Raw genomic sequence first — 19,564 nt, forward strand, 5'->3', positions numbered from 1 at the left:
TCAGTCAGTGACAGAGTCCTTCCTTCTGACATGGGGTGAACTCACCATGGGGCTGAAGGTCACCACAGGGAAGCACTGATAGCTCCTTTGGAGGCCTTATTAATGGCATGGCTTGCACAACAAAAGGGTAGTTTTAATTTTGTGGGAGAGACCATGTGTTTGCTCATTGGTGAGAGCTGCAGTACTTTTCTCACACCATATTGCTGTGTACTGCATTGTCTTTCTGATCCTGTGTCATCAGATAAGAAAAGAGATTTGTAAAACAGATACACCAGTGAGCATCACCCATATTGCAGTAGGAATCTTGCATCTACATTCTGCAGCTAATAGGTATTTAGCTCTTAAGGCTTTTTAGTGTAGTTCTGGTATAGGCAGAGGTGAAATACAGAATAAAGGCCTTAAAATTTAAATTACAAAGACTTAAGAATTCACTTGGAGTATAAACTGCAGCAGCAACAGAGGAGCAGTTCAGAGCACAAAGGAAAAATGAAGCAGTCTTATGAGAGAAACTGAAGGAGGCAGATGGCAATTAGGTGTCAGTAAGTTCTCATTAAAAGTGGATGGTTTCCAGACTCAGTTAAAGAAAACTCTTTGAAAACATTTTTTGGAGCAGTAGAAATAAAAAAGAAATATTAAACCTCTTACAAGGCGGTTGTGTATTACAAAATATTTTGTTTTCATTTTTATTTGGGAAAAGAGTGAAAAAGTTATATGTGGAATCTGTAGTTCTGTCATATAATTCAGATTTTGCTGCTATAGGCTTGCAAAACAGGTGTGTTCAAACTAGTAGAAAAAAGGCAATAAAGCAGAAAAATAAAAGCATAACTAAAAGATCGTTCTTTGCTTTCTTCCTGTGTGTTAAAAATAATGAAGTCATTTCAACTGACATTCCTAAAAATAACCTGCAGTAACAATCTTGTAGAGAAAACACAGATTTCTCACCTGTAAGACACAAAGCTAAAGACTCCTTTTGCCTATTATCCTCAACAAATAATGCTGTGAGAGCTGTTAGGCTCAGAGCATGGTTGCTTGCTGTCCTCAAAAATCATATCAGTAATGTGACACCAGCTCAGGCCACTATTCCTTCAGCTACATGAGTTGAACCAAGAGCATCCACATGGATGACTGCAGTTTGTTCCTGGTCTGCACAGAAATTGTGCTCATCAGGGCTGAGCATGGGTCAGAACTGTGTCCCTGTGCACCCTGACCTCTAGTGGGTCTGGCTGTGGCCCCACACAATGCAGGCTGGGCACTGCATTGCCTCCAGCTCCTCTGTCCTGTGTGCTGGAGGAGCTTCAGGACTGGCTGAAGGCTACCAGAACCTTCTGAAAGCTACCACCAGCTCTGAAGGCTACCAGCAGCTTCCACAGGGTGTGAAGGAGGAGAGAACTGAGCAGTTCCCAGCTCTCTGTTGTTCCTGGCAGGTATTTCTGTGCAGCTGGGACAACAAACGGGAAGTACAGAACACTGGGCACAGCCTGTGCCCCAGGGGGACAGTCACACAGCCTCTGCTGCTCAGTAGGACACTGGACTGGGATGGAAAAGTCTACCACAATGTCATAGTCTGTAGTCATAGATGTCACTGAAAGAATCTCAAAGGACACCAAACACTTGTGTTTGGACAGCTGAGTTGATGCTGGAACCTCTGCACACTAGAGTCACAAACACCACTTGAATTTCTGGGCTTACTGCATGTTTCAGAGCTTCTCCATTGCAATGTGTCAGAGATGGGCACTTGGGGACACCTTCACTGGCTTTGGTACACCTGCATAATGTCTGCAAGGGCACTTAAGTAATGTACTCAGCCTGCAGTGCTGCTTGGCACTGCTGCCTTCCATGATCTCCCTTGTCCTCTCCCCCAAGGCTTTCCAGCAGCTCACACAAAGCCCCTTGCCAAGACGGGCACAAAATAACTTAAAACTTATTTTCTGCTTATCTTTAGGATGGCAAAATCCAACTTTACAACAGAATGGAGTTTTGCAATTACCATAAAATGCTGGGCTAAGGAAGCAAAATGTCAGGGATTGCGGGAGGTTTCACAGTCATACAGATGGAAATGGAAGCACTTCATGTTCTCTCGCTAACAACACTGAAGGAGCCTCCTCCCTGTCCCCAAATAGACCATGTTCACCTCCAGGTAATCTTGGGGACAGAGAGAGACAGCATCTTTGGGTACAGGGAATCTCAGGCGCAGAGAGCTGGAGAGACAGCTCCAAAGGGCCTTGGTGAGCTGGGTTTGTTGTTTCTGCTGTTGGGCAGTAATGGGAAAGGTGCATTTCCTCCCAGACACCAACACCTCTCACATCCCAATTCCTGCTCGGACAGCAGCAGTGCCTAGGCTACTCACATGGCTGTGTGCTGTTACCCAAGCCAGTCTTTGGAGCTGACAGCAAGCCTATCCTTGGAACTGACAGCAAGACCCATGTACAGCCAATTCAGCCAGTGTGAACAGAGATTTCTGTTCTCCTGAGCTGTGGATCAACTAATCTGTTCTGGATACTTCACTTGAATCCTCCTCTACCTTCTATGCCAACCTAATCTAAATCAACTCCATCTACTTTCCTGGGATAATGCTTTGTGTGTGTGAGAAAGTAGGAATTGAGGACTTGGCACTCTGAAAGCTTGTCTTCATTTGCAATCATTAGTTTAACTTAATACACCTGAATGACTTCATTTGTACTTAGCCTAGCTTTAGGGAGCACTGGCATTCAGGAAGCACCACTCCAGCTACTGGAGTGATTTGATTAGCAGTGCTGAGTGATTAGATTAGCAGAGTGGCTGGACAGACTGTTAATTACTTATTGTCATTCCAGCTGATGTATCCCCAGAGCATCAGCAGCTCGAGCTATGCATTTGCACAGACAAAACCTGAGCATGCTTGTACTCCATGGTTTGTAATTCACTGCCTTGCCTGCAGCCAGTGCTTCTGGTCCCTCAGCTTACATGTCAGAGGTCTGTACCAGCTGCAAACTTTATTGTTAGCCTGGACTGGGATCATTGCATGGTGCTGAAAATGTCAGCAAGAGAAACTATTGGTTCTTTGTCATCACTCCAGGGGAGGCCTATTTCAGGTTCTCTGGGTAATGCTGTTTCTGGAGTGATGTTTCTTGGCATGCAAAAGTGCCTCATTGCAGAATACTATAATTTTTTTGATGCTGTTACAAATGGCAGTTTTCACCATCTCTGAAGTTCTCCTATGTTCCAATTATGGCAAAAAAAAGCTTCCTAGGAAATAACCCTAGCTTTAAGTTTGGGGTTCCAGAGATGTATGTGCTCACATTCTATTTGTGATCATTTCAGTTCAGGACAAATGAAAATAAAGTGAGTAGGAAGTGAAAGTAAGATTTCTCTCTGTGAACCTAGTCCCCTGTTTAAGCTCATTGGTCACCTGGGCTGCTGAAGGCAAGCAAATTCAAAAGGCAGCATTCAAAAAATGCTGCTTTTCCTCCCTTTGGTGTCTTCTAGGAAATGCAGCTTTACTGAGTGCTTGATGCTTTTGTAGCTAAAGATCAGTGAGATGGAAACAGACCTATGCTGCTGTTCCTCTGCCAAGAAATAGCAGACATTATGTTTCTCCATATGGAGCAGCACTCTAAATTATTGTGGAATTCCCTTTCTATTAAAAAGCAAACCAAAATAGCCTGTTCAGAAATAATTGAAAGATTTTTAGGAATGTGGAAGAGGTCTTTTTTCCAGGATGCCAGAGACAATTTAATGTTCTGTTAGATTGTTATAAATTCCCTTGTCCCTACAGGTAGTAAAAGCATGTAATGTACAAAGGTAAAACATAAAGTAATGCTGCCATAATGAAAAGTAGCATAAGAAAAAACAGCTTTGCACCGCTCCTAGCAGTTGATTTTTGCACAGTAAAAGCACAAAATCCTGCAATACTGGACCTACACCTCCTCTGCACTGGGAATTTCACTATATGAGGTGTGAGGCAATGAAAAATCAGGGCCATAATATCCTACTGAGCTTCTGAGTCATCTTATTGCACCGAAGTAAAAGCACTTTAGAAAATACGAGCCATCTGTGATGTTAAATGCAATTATATGATTTGCCTTAATAAATGCTCAGAAATCACTGCCAACCACTTCAATTTTTCAACACCATTCTGAGTCACTCATAAGCAGGTAAAGGTCATTGTGCTCAGACCTTATCAACTCTGATCATTATCAAGTTATTATTTTCTGCAATAACACAACTGCTTCCCTCCAAATCCAGCACATAAGAGACCTTAAAAGGAGATGTAATATTTTTTAGCTCTGTCCTGGTTTCAGCTTCAACCATGACAGCTCTGATATTCAGAGGCTCACACTAGGTATATTACATTGAAATCAACACAGTATTGGCTATTACTTATTAGCTTCTTCCTACTGGCATCAAGGTAAGTGACAAACATTACTGTTGCTAAAGGTCAGATCCCAAGCTCTGTAATTTCAGATTCCGCATGACTGGAGCTTCTGTACATCAGAAATCATCCAGATATTTCCCTCTTCTATTTGCACAGTAATCCTGCCCAAGTGTGAAAGGGGCACTGTGATTGTACAAATGATATATTCTGGTTATAAGTTCATAATGCTCAGGATGTGGCAGCCCCATTGGGCACACACAGATCATGTTCTAGGCAGGCTCTGTACAGATGCACCAGTCTCACACTGCACAGGTTCATGTATTTCTTGTCAGGGAGACCTAGAAGAGCTATGGTGCTACCTAAAGCTTTATTTCTCAGAAGTTATTTACACCTGTAACAAAAGTTACAAGTATGAATTTAAAAGCTATGTTGCAAAGTGTGAAAGTTTACAACTGGTGATCAAGAAAAGCTGCATGTGTTACCCAAATCTGAGCACACTGAGCACAAATATCAGCGCACACCCTAGCCAGTGTCTAATATGTGAGTGTAGCAGGAGTGGTTTGAATGCTCAACCAGTAAAAAACAGTATAGTAGCTCCACTGCAGACCTGGTCCAGGTTCCTCAAAACAGCAGAGAAGGAAATTGCTATAACCAGCAGGAGACACTGTCCAAGCATGCAGAGGTGGTGTTAGAAAAGCCAAAGCCCACCTGGGGATTTATCTGAATGAAGGACAACAAGGAGAGCTCTACATCTATGTTAAGAGGAAGACTGGGGAAAAATATAGGCCTCCTACTGAATGGATAACAGGCTATAGTGACCAAGTACATCAAAAAAGCCAATGTACTCAATGCCTTCTTCACTTCATCTTTACTTGTAGGACCAGCCTTCAGGAATGACAAGGCCCTAGGAGCTGTGACAACTGGCACAAGGAACCCAGACCCTGGGGTGGATGAGGAATAAGTCATGGAACATTTAAACGTACTGGATTTATATAAACTCACAGGGCTTGATGGTTGCACCTGTCAAGTGCTGAGGGAGCTGGCAAACACCGGAGCAAGATGACTCTCAATTATCTTTGAAAGCTCATGGCAATTTGGGAAGATTCCTGATGACTGGAACAGAGCTAATCTGGACAACTACAGGTCAGTTGGCCTTGCCTTGATCCCTATGAAGGTGATGGAGAAACTAATCTGGGAAACCATTTCCTGTATCTAGGACAGGAATGCCACTGTACTGGAATCCATGGCCAAAAATAGATTTGCACGAGGGAAATCAAGCCTGACTTGACATTCCTGACCTGACAGCCTCCTATGAAGAAATGACTGGCTTTCAATTCTGTGTCCAATAACACCGTTTTAGAAAACTGATAAAGTACAGGCTAGGTAAGTGGTTGGTGAAGTGGACCAGAACTGGCTGATAGGCTGAGCTCAGAGGATTGTGCTCAGCAGCACAAAGCCCATTGGGAAGACAGACATCAGTGGTCTACTTCAGGAGTTCATTCTGGGGCCAGTACAGTTCTGTCATTAATGAACTGGGAAGATGGAACAGTGGGCACCTTCACCAAGTGAGATGATAATCTCAAACTGGGAAGAATGGCTGATACACAGGATGGTTATGCTGCCCTTCAGAAGAGCCTGGACATGCTGGAGAATGTCCACTGAGCACCATGAAGATGATTGAATAGTACCATCTTCAGGAGTACCTCTTATTCAAGAGGAGGCTAAGAGAGATGGGCCTATTCAGCTCATAGAAGAAGAATCTTTGGGGGCATCTCATAACTGTGTATAAATACCTGATGGTGGGGAGTAAAGAATGTGGAAACAGATTCCTCTCAGCAATGTCTCAGAAACAAGGCAATGGCCACAAACTGAAATACAGAAAATTCCATTTAAATGAGAAAAGAAACTGAGGAGAGATCAAACACTGGAGCAAGTAGCCCAGAAAGGCTGTGCAGTATCCACCCTTGGCAAAACTCAAACCAAAATAGACATGACCCTGAGCAACCTGCTCTAGTTGCCCCTGCTCTGAGCACAGGTTTAAACTAGATGATCCCTAGAGCTGCCTTCCACCACCAATGGCTCTGGAATTCAGTACTTGCAGGTTACTTACACCACTGAATTGTTCCAGGCCACATCAAGTTGCAGTTCAGCAAACAACAGCATTAGTCAGGAGTGTTTAAACAAGTTACCCAGCTGTTTGCCAACTGGTCACATGGAGCTGCTATAGTAGACTGCTCCTCTAGTTCTGTTTAAATACACATCCTATATTAAGTATGGTTCTTCCATTTTTTATGAGGAACTCTTATGTGGTAGGGTTCAGTGATTCACACTCTCCAATCATGAGCAAGGAGGGCACTCAGTGTGTTGCTTTTCTCTGCAGGAAAGGGACACAAACACTCTTCAGGAGAGCACAAATCTCATTCACTGCTCTCAGATCTCCAGTACCAAGTAACATGTCTGAGGCTATCACTAAACCAGCCAAACTCTGCATCAGTGACACTACCCTCTCTTGTTCCCACCTCACACCACACAATTCCTTGTGCTACCACACTGTTTGGGCAGCCACCAGTGAATGAGAACAGGTAACTCAATGGGTTATGCATTGGGTTATGGGTAACTCAATGCTGATGGGTGCAGCACTCAACAGGCTTTGCACTAGACTTCAGAAGAAAGGAAGGCTGTTCGAGGTTAATGATAGAAGGAAGGTAAATGCACCACTCTAGATAGAAGTGCTAGTCCAGGGCAGCTAAAGGCATTGATGAGATGACAGGATGGTTCAGGGTAAAAGGAAGCACAAGAGGTCTGTAGCTCAATCTCCTGCTCCAAGCAGGATCAGCGGCAAGATCCTAGCAGGTTGTTTATGGCTTTGTGCCCGTGGGGGCTTGGCAATCACCAAGGATGGTGGCTGCAAAACTTTTCTGAGCACCAACCAGCTCCTATAAATTACTATCCACCAGGTGAAAAAGGGTTTCCTTATACACAGCCTGAACCTCTCTTTTTTCAATCCATGCCCAGTTTCTCCCAGCCTCGCCCCATACACGAGAGGAAAAGCCTGACTCAAAAAGCTGCCAAGTGAGGCAGTCAGAGCTGTGGTCTCTGCCTGCAGCCCTGCTGCTGCTTTTGGACTCTACTGCTGGGAGAGTTGTCACAAACTTGCTTTGGGAGGAGAATCTGTGGCATGTTTCCACATTTGTATAAAAATTATCTGTAGTTTACCATAAAGCAATGAATGGAATAACCCATCAAAACATTTGATGATAGCAAAAGTCAGTATCATTCTCTGTGCATAAGACATAGGTATTATTGGAAAGTGGAATTAACTTCACACTTATAACAGGAGTGATGTTTTTATATAGTGCTCTCTGCCTCAGACATGCACAGATCATATTAACCCACCCACTTCCCTTCCCTGATCTTCTATCAAATGAAGTGAAACACAAAAAATTCTATGAATCTTCTGGGTATTTTAACACTCACATACCATTTTTTTCCTTGAAATTGAGAGCAGGGAACATGATTCTTGAAGAATATTTTAATTTATTTTAAAAAATAAATAAATAACTAAAAAAAACCCAGAGAAAACACCAGGTAATGCTACAGTAATGAGAAAACACACCTTCCAGACATCTTGTGGTTTTTTTTGCAGTCTCCTACAAATCCCTACATGCACTTTCTGTAGTATTATGGATTATAATGCAAAATATTTTTGACAATTAGGAAATGTAGATGTGTAATATTAGCAATACTCAAAGTATATTTCAGCAACAGTATACACAAAGAATATTAATTATGTAATTAGACCATTACACTAGTAAAACCTGAATTTCATTGCCTTAGTACATATTACATGTATTTTAAACATGTTTATCTATATTTTCCTTGCCTAATAGCTCTTCTGATGTCATTCTCAGACACCAGAACACTCCTTCTGAACATCAGCCCTTACACTTTGACATCTACCATACCTTGGGTCACTTTGTGGTAGTAAGCCTGGATCCACTCTAGCAAAAGAATCTGTTTCCATGGATCAGAGCATGGGACTTACACCAAAAGTCTGTTTCTTCCCTTTTCTCGGTATATGCCTACATGGGTTAAAAATTTAATTAAAAAAAACAAATAAACCAAACACCTGTGCACCCAGCATTTTCTCCCTGTGCCTTTCATGTATTTGCATGACTCTCAGCAGGTTTCTTAGGAAATGCCACTTCCTAGAGAAAAAAAGAGAATCCAGAGAAACCCCAGACCCTCCTCCTTTCATTCCAGATCTGGCACCCATTACTCCTCAGGCTCTTTTTTCAGCTGTGTGGCTCACTCTGCCAAAGGAAAGGGAATTGAAGGGAACTTTCTGCTCACTGCTTCCACACCTGAATTTCCACCTACCTCGTTCACTGTGGTGCCCACAAAACTTTCTTGTTTTTCATTGGCAAACAAGTGCAGCTCCTGGCCTAGGGTGTGTGCTGAGAGTGTGTGTGAACCACCTACAGCCCTTCCCTTTTCTTCTTCCCTCCACCTACAGCCCTCCCTACTGGCAGAGGCACTGCAGTGGAAAACCCCACTTCTCCTTCCCCATCAGTATCACATCTGTATAGTCCTACACATGTTCCTCCCACACATTCTCCCAATCTCAACATACTTCTCATCAGTTACCTTTGAAATACACACCCATTTCCGTGTATTCTTTCCCAGGAATATGCAAGGCAATATAAGAGTCCAGATACTGAAATTTTAGGCAGATGGTGTGGTCCTGTTTCTGTCATACTTGAGTTTGACGACAAACTTTGAATGGTTTTTATCTCACCATCACAGTTTAGGCCCACTCAGCTAAGCAAATCACAGCCAAAAATATTCAGACACGGCTGTGCTGCTCTTCACTGCCAGAGACACGTGGTGCCTGACTTGGGGTCAACAATTTTCAGATGTTTCTTAAACTGTTCCTCAAAACTTCTCCTGTGCATGTGCTTTGGGCACCAAAAAAAATCATGTTTTAAAATCTTGGGTCACAACGATGTGTCAGAAGTACCTCGTTAACAAGATCATCAGATGAAGATGAGTGAGAATTTCAGTGGTTTACAGAAAAGACTTAGGAGCACAAGGGGTTGCCTAAAGCTAAATGACTGTTGAATTTCTGAAAGGTGAATAAAAAGAGAAAAATTATGATGGATGATGTGAAGTGTACAACTCTAACATCTTGTTTAGACTTCAGAACTCTTGCAGTAGGGCAATGCTGTTGATGGACATTCATCAACTGTACTTTCATCTGATGTTGGCTGGCAGAAGTCCTATTCAGAAATAATTAGAATTGCTAAGGAGCCTCTGGTCAGTATTCCCTTTTCATCGGGTGACCCAGGGCAAAGAACACAGCAAACTGACTGTGGCTGTGACAAACCAAGTCTGTTTAAAGGAAGTTTGCTAACTTACAAGAGAAAGTTTAGAAGAAATCTCTCTGAAGTGAGGCAAGGTAAAATGAGAAGCAAGAAAGCAAGGCAGGGACCGCAAGAAACAGCTCTTTCTGAGCAGAGCTCTTTCTGAGCAGAGAAATACAGTCTTTTTCTACACTATAATTTAGCAGGGTGTTTTAAGAAAGTTAGCTCACTCTCACCTCATGCTTCTGAAAGCTCTTCTCAAAACAGATTGTGCTCTACCTTAGATTAATTAAATCAATTTACACACCCCCTTGAATCAATTCACAGGCTCTTTTCTCTAATGAACAACATACACTAAATTACAATTTGTCTAGTTTTGACCAGAATTTGTTAAGTTTCTGATGGGTTTAGTTAGTGCTAAATATTACATTTCACTAGCTATTAGGTATCACACACTACACCTTTTAACATCTGTCATGCCTTATTTGCTATCTAGTCACAGCCATAATTTTGCTGTTCTTCAGCAGGCATGAAGTTGTAATTAAAAACTACAGTGCTGTTTAAAGGGCTTAGTAAAATTGATTAAATGATCCCCCCATCACTGGGGATGTCCTCAGGGTCCAGAGCTGAAATGTAGCTACCAGTCAGAAATTCAGCATGCTAATGGGGATAGGAGTCCAGTGCTCCATGTCCATGCCACTTTTAACTCTGAGCCTTGATTTATTCCCTCTATGGCTTCCAATTCACTCCAAACAAGAAAGCACTGCTCCACACATGCATGAGCCAGGTAATTACTCCAACATATCTCCAGATATTGTCACAGTCAAATAAATGACTAATATTTGAATACATGAGCTTAATACAAAATGTTATCAAAATCATAGGAGCTTATTATGCATTGAAGGCTGTATGTGTGTATTACATATATTTGAAAACATATATATTACATATATTTGAAAAATTATCTATGAATAAAAAACTGGGATATCCTTTTTTCTTCACAGAAAAAGTGTGTGAGCATCAGTCCATTCTGCCAGCATATGGGATCAGGTGTGTGACTGTATTGCACTCTGAAGGACTAGCACATCCTCTCAATTTTTTTTAATTATAATGCACTGTGAGTGTGCCTATCACTTTGCAAACACATGAACAAGACAGCTGTTCCAGGACACTTGTACAACATCTGGACCCATGTACAACACAAAGGCTAAAATTCAGGTGCTTATGAGAGCAAACAACGAGTCAGGTCTTCAGGGCAAAGTTGATTATTAGAAGGCTTATGGAAAAAGTTGAGCTTCAAGACATTTCTTATAGCCTCTGAGTTTCCTTCATAAAATAAATGAAGACCCAATTTTTAATTAATTTAGATATTTCAAGGATGTCAAAATTCCTGGGGTTTGTGCTCATATTGTGAATATACAATATGCATATTCCCTTGCATATTGTATATTCTTGCACTCTAGTTTGAGGTTTGTTTTGCAAAAATAACCTGTTACAAATAACACTTATTAGCCACAATAGCCACTACTAACAAAAAGAACATGCAGAACTGTTTTCATGCCCTATCTGGGTTTGCCCTTGTATACTCAGTGCCTTTGCTGTTATTCTCTTGATTTTAATGACATAACTTTGGTGAGTAGAGTAACTCATACACTGTTTGCGAGTAGTAATATTTACTGATACACTTAAAATGAAAAAATGTCTACTTCTGAATGGAAAAAAAAAAACCCTTCAAAATCTTTCTGATATCTCAAAATAAAACTGAGAAGTGCACAAGCCCACAGCTGTCTTCCAGGACAGATCTGGAGGGTGGCAGGCTGTTTGGTGTAAGATTTCTGGGGACCTGAAGCAATGGCTCCGCTACTGCGTCCCTGACCTCGTTCGTTTTTGGGATTTGTTGTGGGACCTGCCAGAGTGGGTAAGATGGACAAACGCTGAGGGCCTGATCGAGGCTGAGGTGCTGACCGATAGCTCCCGGCGCTGTGCGCGCCTTTTTCTTTCCCTGCGGACAAACTCCTCCGGCCGGCCAGGGAGTGCGGGGGACAGGTCGGGCTTATCCTGGAGCCGTCAGCCTGTCTGAGATCCTGAAATTCTGGAGAGAAACATCCCGGAGCTGTGAAATGAAGCTTCCTGGGGCAGGGTGCCCGCGCTGTCCCTCTCCCACACAAGCCCCGTGGTGTCCCCATCCCCGCCGCCTCCCTCAGGCCACGGCCGGGCCCCGCGCTGCTCTGCGTGCCGCCGGGGACAGGGGAGGCGCCCCGGGGCCCGCCGGCGGCAGGGAGCGCGGCTGCCTGGCCGGGCGCCCGTTTCCCGGACTACGTTTCCCAGGGATCCGCGGCGCGGCCCCGCCCGCTGTCAGCGAGCGCTGCAGGTTGATCGCCGCGGCTGCAGATGAGCGGAGCCCGCGCGGGCGGGGGGGCGGCCGGGGCAGCGCCGCCGGGGCCGGGTCGGCGGCCGGCGCACTATGCGAGGCCGGGAGGATGGCGGTGGAAGGTAAGGGCTTCGCGTCCCCTGCCCGCCGCCCCCGGGGTCCCTCCCCTGTCTCCTCCCCCGGGCACTCACCTGCGCCGTGGCGGGGCCGCCCCGGCCCGGCCCGGTCCGGCGGGACAGCGGCGTCCGCCGGCGGGGCCGCTCTGCCGCCCGCTGCCTCGGCCTCGCCGCGGGGCATCCCCGGCCCCCGCGCACCTCGCCCGCCCGCCCGCAGCGCCGCGGCTGCCCCGGGCCAGGTGCCGTGGAGCCGGGCCGCGGCCCCCGCCCGCGGCGGGATAGGCGGCAGGGGCTGCCCGGAGGCTTCGTTCGGCAACTTCCCGCCGGGCCCGGAGGTGCCGCCTCTCCCGGCAAGGGCGGCCGACCTGCGCCGCCTCCCTCCGGAGCGGCCCCGGCCCCGCGCTCAGCCCGGGCGCCTCCCCAGCCCCGCCGGTCGCTCTACCGCGGGCGCCGAGGCGCCGCCGTCCTTCGCTGCTGCCCGGATCCCCCGAGTGCCCCCAGAGCGCGATGCCCACGAAGCTCCAGCGTGCCCCGCATGGGCGCAGAGCTGTGCTCGGCCCCTCCTTCCCTGAGAGCGATGGAGAAGCCAAAGGGCCGAGATGCTCAGCTCTTGGGCAGCCGGGAGCTGAGAGGTGTTCACAAGGTGCCCGGCTCCTGGGAAGGTACCCCGGTAAATGAGGCGACAGCTACCAAGCCCTTGACAGGTGGATGCTTTGCTAGGTCTTCAGTAAATGCTGGGCTCCCCTTAGCCTTCTAACATGGGCTGTGTGTTCCCTTTCCATTGGGTCTTCTGGGAAGTTGGAGGAGACAGGTGTATGAGAAAAGGCAAATCTGCCTTCCTGCTGCCTGCTTCCAAGATTCACTTGGTTTTCTAGTGCTTTAGACTGAGGCAGTCTGAGCCCTGCTTTTGCACCTCATCATGCTTTATTCTGTGTCCTTGAGAAAATTTAAGAATCCTGTGTAAACCAGCCATCTGACCCCTTCTCCTGTGCTTAATTTAGTGTCTCCTGTGCTTAATTTAGTGTATGACAGTATTTTTGTGTGTTCATCTTGTGACTACCATGAGTTTTGTTTCTCAGTTGTGCTGAAATCTTCAGTTCCATCAGACGCAGTTGCTTTATTGCTGGAAATCATGCTGAAGCTGTCTTTTGCTGAGTACCCAAGTGAGCAGTGTAAATGATGGTCCAGCAAAAACTTAAACGTCCTGGATGCGATGGGGAGCTTAACATCCCTGAAAACCAGCTTCCTGTGCAAATTCAAATAAAGATAAGCAAGACCACTGTGTCTCAAAAGGTGTCTGTCAACATCCCAAGTTGCTCATCCTAAGTGTAAGCCTCTCCCTAAGGCAAGCATTTCTCAGGCACAGGCTGCTTTACTGAATGGCAGTTTTGAAGACTGGAATGATACACAGAAGGAATGTAGTGGTCCTGAATAAAAGCATTACTTTGGTGGCAAAAGCCTAATGACATGAACTGGGCATGTGTGCCTGGCAGTGGGTAAGTAAGTAAATGAAATGGACTGCCATGCACCAGATGGTTCATATGCCAGCAGCAACCCCTGTTTCAGTGTGCTCACTAATGTCATCCCACTTGATTTACTTGAAGTCCTTCTCAGTCTGTTTGCTAGATCTTTTCAGGTCTGTAATAATTCCTGTCATATCTGCAGTGCCCTCCATCTGAGAATCTCTAAAAGCTTTGTAAATATTAATGAAGGAAAGCTCTGCTAAAGCTTTGGGAAGCAGTGCCTTTCCCTTCTCCTGAGATGAAAGTTTTTTCTTTAACTCCTTCTTCCCATTTCCTTCCCCCAGGATGCATCCTGCTGTGGTGTGTCAGAACAGGCATTCTTGTCTCTGTGTTCTGCATTCCTCCCATTTTGTTTTTTTCTCCCTCAACTTTCTTGCCTTTGCACGATTCTGCTGCCCTCACACTAACACAGCACTATGACTATTTCAGCACAAGTAGCCATGTGGCCGTGACTGCTTTGTGTGTTTGTAGTGCATTCACATTTCAGGCCTTTTATTATCCATAATTTTGTGTTGGAGCCATGTTTCCTTGTGTGATTGTGCTTAAAAGCTTGTTTTTCTCTTAATGCACCTAGGGCCTTGTTGGAGCCCTAGGTGTGAGCTGTGTTCTGTGCCTGAGCTGTGACTTTTGGCAAGGAACATGTGGCATTACAGCTTCTGTTTGGAAAGCTGAGAGGTTACATGTTCCTCATGACTCCAGTCATCACAGCGTACAGACCCTGCTTTAGTCTAAAGTAGAGTTGCCATTGAATCTTCTAAGTAGATGGTTTTGTAGAAAAATGTCCTGGACTCAGGAAGAGCACACAGTTGGGATTTTTTTGTTTTCTGTTTGTTTGATTTGTTTGTTTTCTTTGGAAGCATGCTTTCCTGGTTTGCAGCTTGTGATCTTGAGAACATAACCTGCTGTACAACAGTTTTGGAAGCTTGGAAATGAGGTTTAAACTGAGGTTGTCTGGCCTTGCAGTCTCTGCAGTGGTCAGCTGGGCGTCTGGCTAGGATGGACTTCCTGGGCTTTCTTTTGTAGAGTTATGCAAGGCCTTTGAGTGGTTGGGCCAACTGGCTTCTTGTGCAGACTTGGGAGTGGCTCTGGGATGCAGCTGGGGAGTGGGAAGGTGCCTGGGGCACAGGGGAGGCAGGGATTCTGCAGCACAGGGATTCTGCAGCACAGGAGTTCCTGACTGGAGCCAACATCCTGCCCCACCAGCTCCACCAGGGCCATTGTTCTATGGAAACTGCCTGTTTGTCAGCTTCAGCCATGAACCCAGAGTCTTTGTTTTGTTTTTCCTTTCAGAAATGCTCTGCATGGCTAAGGTGAAAATACTTTGTAGCTTATACTTTTTATAAAGTCTTTGAAAAATTTATTTTATCTAAAAAAATGCTGAAATCTTCCTCAAATCTGATTTTTTTAAAGCTGCCTTAGCATGGTGTGCTGGGGTTTAGCAATTTCAATACATGTCCACCTGTTTACTTAAGGAAACCATCCAAACTTTTTTACTGCGATAGCTGACTTGCATATATGAAGTAGGAATTTGGAGAATACTGCAGTTCTTCACCAGTTATGTATAATACATTCTTTAGTGTCCCAGAAGAGTTTATGGAGACTGGGAGGTCCTTTGGGCTGTATAGTGCCAGTGCTTCCAGATTGATGAAAGGATTGGTGTGTGTGTATGAGGAAAGTGAGTTTGTACTCTTAATATGAGCCCGTTGAGATGGCAGCACTGCCAAGGTAAGTCTATTTTTAGACTCAACAGTTTTGACAATGTTCCTTTAAGTGTTTTTTCTCCTTCCAGTAAGAATGAAAGAACTAGGTCAGAGCCAGTAGAAAAAGGCTTTTGATCTCTGCAACAGTGTTCTTTCTTTTTTTCCATTTCAGTTTGCTCTTGTGCAGCAGAGGTAAAGGGGGAAAGAGAGAAATGGTGATTTCTTCCCCCTGCAGTGTTTATTGCACAGGAAGGTGAGAGACTGACAGCACTCATCAGATGATGTCTGCATGCAGGTGATCCCACACAGTTCTGTTGGATCCCCTGCAGCTCTGATCTGTGGTGTTTTTGAGATTCCTTTGCAAAGAAAAGTGCTAATTGTCTCATGGAGTTCTTTAATGGTAAGTGTTTAATGAAATTTGGTCTAACACCTTGCTGTGGATAGGCTTTGGAAAGTGCCACATAGATTTGTTGCAGGTCTCCTCCTGGAAGTTTATGTAAACTTCCAGTCTCCTATGGCTCTTCTGTAGTGGGCTTATGCTACTGAGACCCTGGATCTTTCTATGGGATAGTGTGTTTTACTGAGAAGTGGAGCCTTGCTGACATAAAATGACAATGACTGGCCTTACCCTTTGGTAATCCTTAAGGAGACTAAGACTCAGAAGAGGTTAGGGCATTCTGTGGAATGGCATCCAGGTTGACTGCTGCAGAACTGAAGTTATTTGCAGCTTGTAACCAACTTCTATGAGAGTGATCCTGTGGATTTCAACTATGTGGTGTACCTTGGTTGAATGCCTGCAGTGCCTAGCAACTCCATGGATATTGAATGCTGCCATGTGTTTCTTCAGAGACTTGAAATATGGTGAGCTCATAGATGTGCTATGCTAACTCTGCCAAGAATGTCAAAGCAAGTTCAGGATCACCCAGAGGACAGCTTTGAAGCAGCTTTCAGTGTAGGTACCTATCATGCTGTTCCAGGGCGTGCCCAAAAGTGCAACTCTTCTGACAGGTATTCAGTTACTCAACTTTGCCTTATTCTACACCCACTTTGAGCTCAGACTGGATATGTCTCCATATCTGAGTTTCCAGGGAATGTGATCCAGTAGATGATGTTTCAGCACACTTACTTGCCTATGGAGCAAAGAAGTAACAAGCCCTGTGATTCAAAAATAGCACATGCTTCTGTTATGTTTTTGGTTCCTTCAGTAATTTCTAACCACTTCTTAGCCTGAGGGATTCAGACATGTGGCTTGGAAATAGCTGCCAGCTGGAAGCAGGACTGAGAGAGACAACTCATTTCAACTCTCCAGGTGAAGCAGTCACATTGGGTCATAGTAGAGGAGATGGATAACACCAATGCTGGAGGTGTATTGGACAGTAAGGCATAAGATTTGAACATCTTTGGTCTTGAGTTCTGTGTGTCACTTTCTGAACCATTTATTGCAAAAATGCATCAGCAATTATGGGATTCCAGACTGGAAGATAGATCTCTTATCCACATTCACGTGACAGCCTCCTTGTTGGGCTGTAACATCTACCCCCTTATTTGTTGCTCAACAACAGCTCTACCTCCCACACACCCTCACATTGTGCACGCAGCTTCATGGTTGTGTGTGCTTCTCTGCTTTGAACCACTGCTTAGAGCTTTCCAATCTCTGTTGCTCCGTTTGAAAGGGAGACTGTGAGCTGAAGTTCAGAAGGTGCACTCCATTGTGGGGATTGGAGGCCCCAGAATGAAGCTGTGGCAGCAAGAACCACCCTGCAATGGAGTGTCTTTGGGTGTATTCAGCTTGAGTGGAGGGTGGATATTATGGAAGTTATGTGATCATTTTACCCTCCCTGAATCAATGTACCAAGTATAGGCTTGATGTGACACTTTGTTTCCTTTGAATGAAATTTGGTTGTAGGAGAGTGTTTCTGGAAACTCAGAAGTACTTTGATATCAGCCAGTTTAGATACAGCTCCGTAAGTGTTTGATCTTACCCTTTAAAGTACTTGGAAGACTTAGAAGCTCAAGGAGGACACTGATTAATATGAATTTACTTGTTCAGTACAACTGAATACCATCATAAGGTTAAAACTAGTCCAGTGGTGGTAATATGAAGGCAAATGGAAGGAGTGATGCTTTGACAGTTTGTGTGCTTTCTCCACCAAGAAGAGAATGCAAGTGGGCAAATGACAAGAGTTAGACTTTGGATGCATTTCCTAATGTACAACTGGAAAGTACTGACAAAACCTGTAGTGACATTGTAAGAGCTTATGTTTACTGCTTAAGTGGAAACTATAAAGTAGAACTTTTCTTGAGGGTTTTTGGAGGTTTTCTTTTTGTTCTTCAGTTATGTCCAAGCATAGCAGGCAACATCCAAGGAGGTTGTGTGTACCTTTGTTCCTCTTGTTTACAGCTGAGTGTGTGAGGCCAGGACAAGCTGCTCAGAGCCAGTCTCTAGTGCTTCCCAGTATTGCTGTGTCACAAGGGCTGTGGCAGGAGAACAGCAGGGACAGGCTCGGTGCAAGGTACTGCAGCTGGATGGTATTTGAGCTGCAGGCTGGTGCTGGTTGTTGAGCTGGTAAGCATGGAGACGTTTCTGTCCAAAACATCTTCTGTGCAGGCTTGCTGGTGGGTGCAGAAATCGGTGTCTGTAGAGCACTGTAAGTTTTACTTTTGTCCATTGGTCTCTGAAAGCAATACAGCTAGTTTAATAATAATACAGCAGAGGTAGTAGAGCTGTTAAAAGGCTGCTTTTCAGTTCACTCAGTATTGAGTCTGTGTGTCTGTTGGGATACTGTGCCTGGTTTTGGAGCCAATATTCTCTGTTGTCCTGACTACAGAGAATATACCTTCTTGTGCCCTATTTTGTCTCTTGACTTGTCTCTTCTTATGTCCAGACTGTGTGATCTCTAATGCAATGCTCCTTTCAGTGAGCAAGAGATACTCAGAGTTTAAAACTGAGCAATCCTGTTGTCGGGTATTTCTCATGAAAGCTGTTGCCTTTGAGTGGATACAGGTATTTACCCTTGCAGATTAACAATTGAACAGCTCAGCCCTCAATTATCTGCTCAAAACATGCAGAGAATGTAGAGGGAGTAGTTCTGGAAGGTGCCAAAGGCAAAAGAGCTAAAAAATGAAGTAGTTTTTGAGGTCTTCTGAAACTGTCTGGTTGGTGCTGGTCAAAATAGCAAATAAGATCTCAAGAACTATGAGGAAAGCTCTGAACGAGGCAAAGGAGGTCTTTGTTTTTGTATCATTGCACATTGCTCTCGCATTGTGAATTCTCCCTGCAGCTTTTGCTTGCCACACCCTAAAAGAAGGAGAGGACTGGAAAAATAGGGAAAAAACAGTCAGCTGGTCACAGACATGGTGTGTTCCCTGAAGGCAGGTTACAGATACTATCATTCTTCAGCTTGGAAGAGAGATGGGCAGGTTACAAAGAATCTGATTCTTTAGCTTGGAAAAGAGATGACCGTGGAGAGAATCCTTAGGTCTTGATGAATGGTGTGGAGAAGGTGGAAAAAGGAACTAGGTCAAAAGGCAGAACAATGAAGCCATGTGGTTTTGTGCTTTAAATTAAAAAAGGAAATAGTTTTTCATATAATACAAGAGTTCCCCAAGTGCACTTTTAACCTTGGGGGTCATTCCTAATGTGCCAATGGGTCACTTCATGTACGCCCTGCTCTCAGGCTGTTCCTTAAGCAGTGGCATAAAGGGCTAAACTTCTAGTCTGACCCAGCTTGATGACTTTTATGACCAAGTCTAGCTCATCTGCTGTGTGTCCAGAACAATTCCTCTCACCACAATAATTTGATTTGCATTTAGTAGCTGAGAGGGAAATTTGGTCAGGACAATCCAGAAAGAGGAGATGGGGAATCAGGCATTGAGCTATAAAAATGTTAACAAGCAGGGTTATGATGCATAAGATATGTTGCTTTCCTAGTTTATAAGAACTGATACTGCTCTGGAAGAGGAACTGTGTGCCATGTCTGGTCAATGGTGTTTGAGGAAGGAGGGGCCTGACATTAGGCTGCAACTGTAGAAATGCCATCTGGAAAATACTGATTCTCCACAGCAGGCAGGGCTGGAAACACCTGTACTGAACTCTCTAAATGAGGTGAAGCATGGTCTGAGAGAGACATTCAGGAA

General features: G+C 44.7%; 1 protein-coding gene across 2 annotated transcripts in view; it reads left to right on the forward strand.

The window, feature by feature from the left end:
- Positions 1 to 12,083: 12,083 nt before the first annotated feature.
- SAMD12 (sterile alpha motif domain containing 12) overlaps positions 12,084 to 19,564 on the forward strand; it is a 177,004-nt gene continuing 169,523 nt past the window's right edge. For both annotated transcript variants that reach the window (XR_010439244.1, XM_064706578.1), the window contains exon 1: positions 12,084 to 12,210. Coding sequence is in view for 1 of the 2 variants with exons in the window: in XM_064706578.1 (XP_064562648.1) it covers positions 12,198 to 12,210 (13 nt within the window). In the remaining variant the exon portion in view is untranslated. The remainder of the gene's footprint in view (positions 12,211 to 19,564) is intronic.

The sequence above is a fragment of the Zonotrichia leucophrys genome, chromosome 2, assembly GCF_028769735.1.
Source record: "Zonotrichia leucophrys gambelii isolate GWCS_2022_RI chromosome 2, RI_Zleu_2.0, whole genome shotgun sequence".
Lineage (NCBI taxonomy): Eukaryota > Metazoa > Chordata > Aves > Passeriformes > Passerellidae > Zonotrichia > Zonotrichia leucophrys.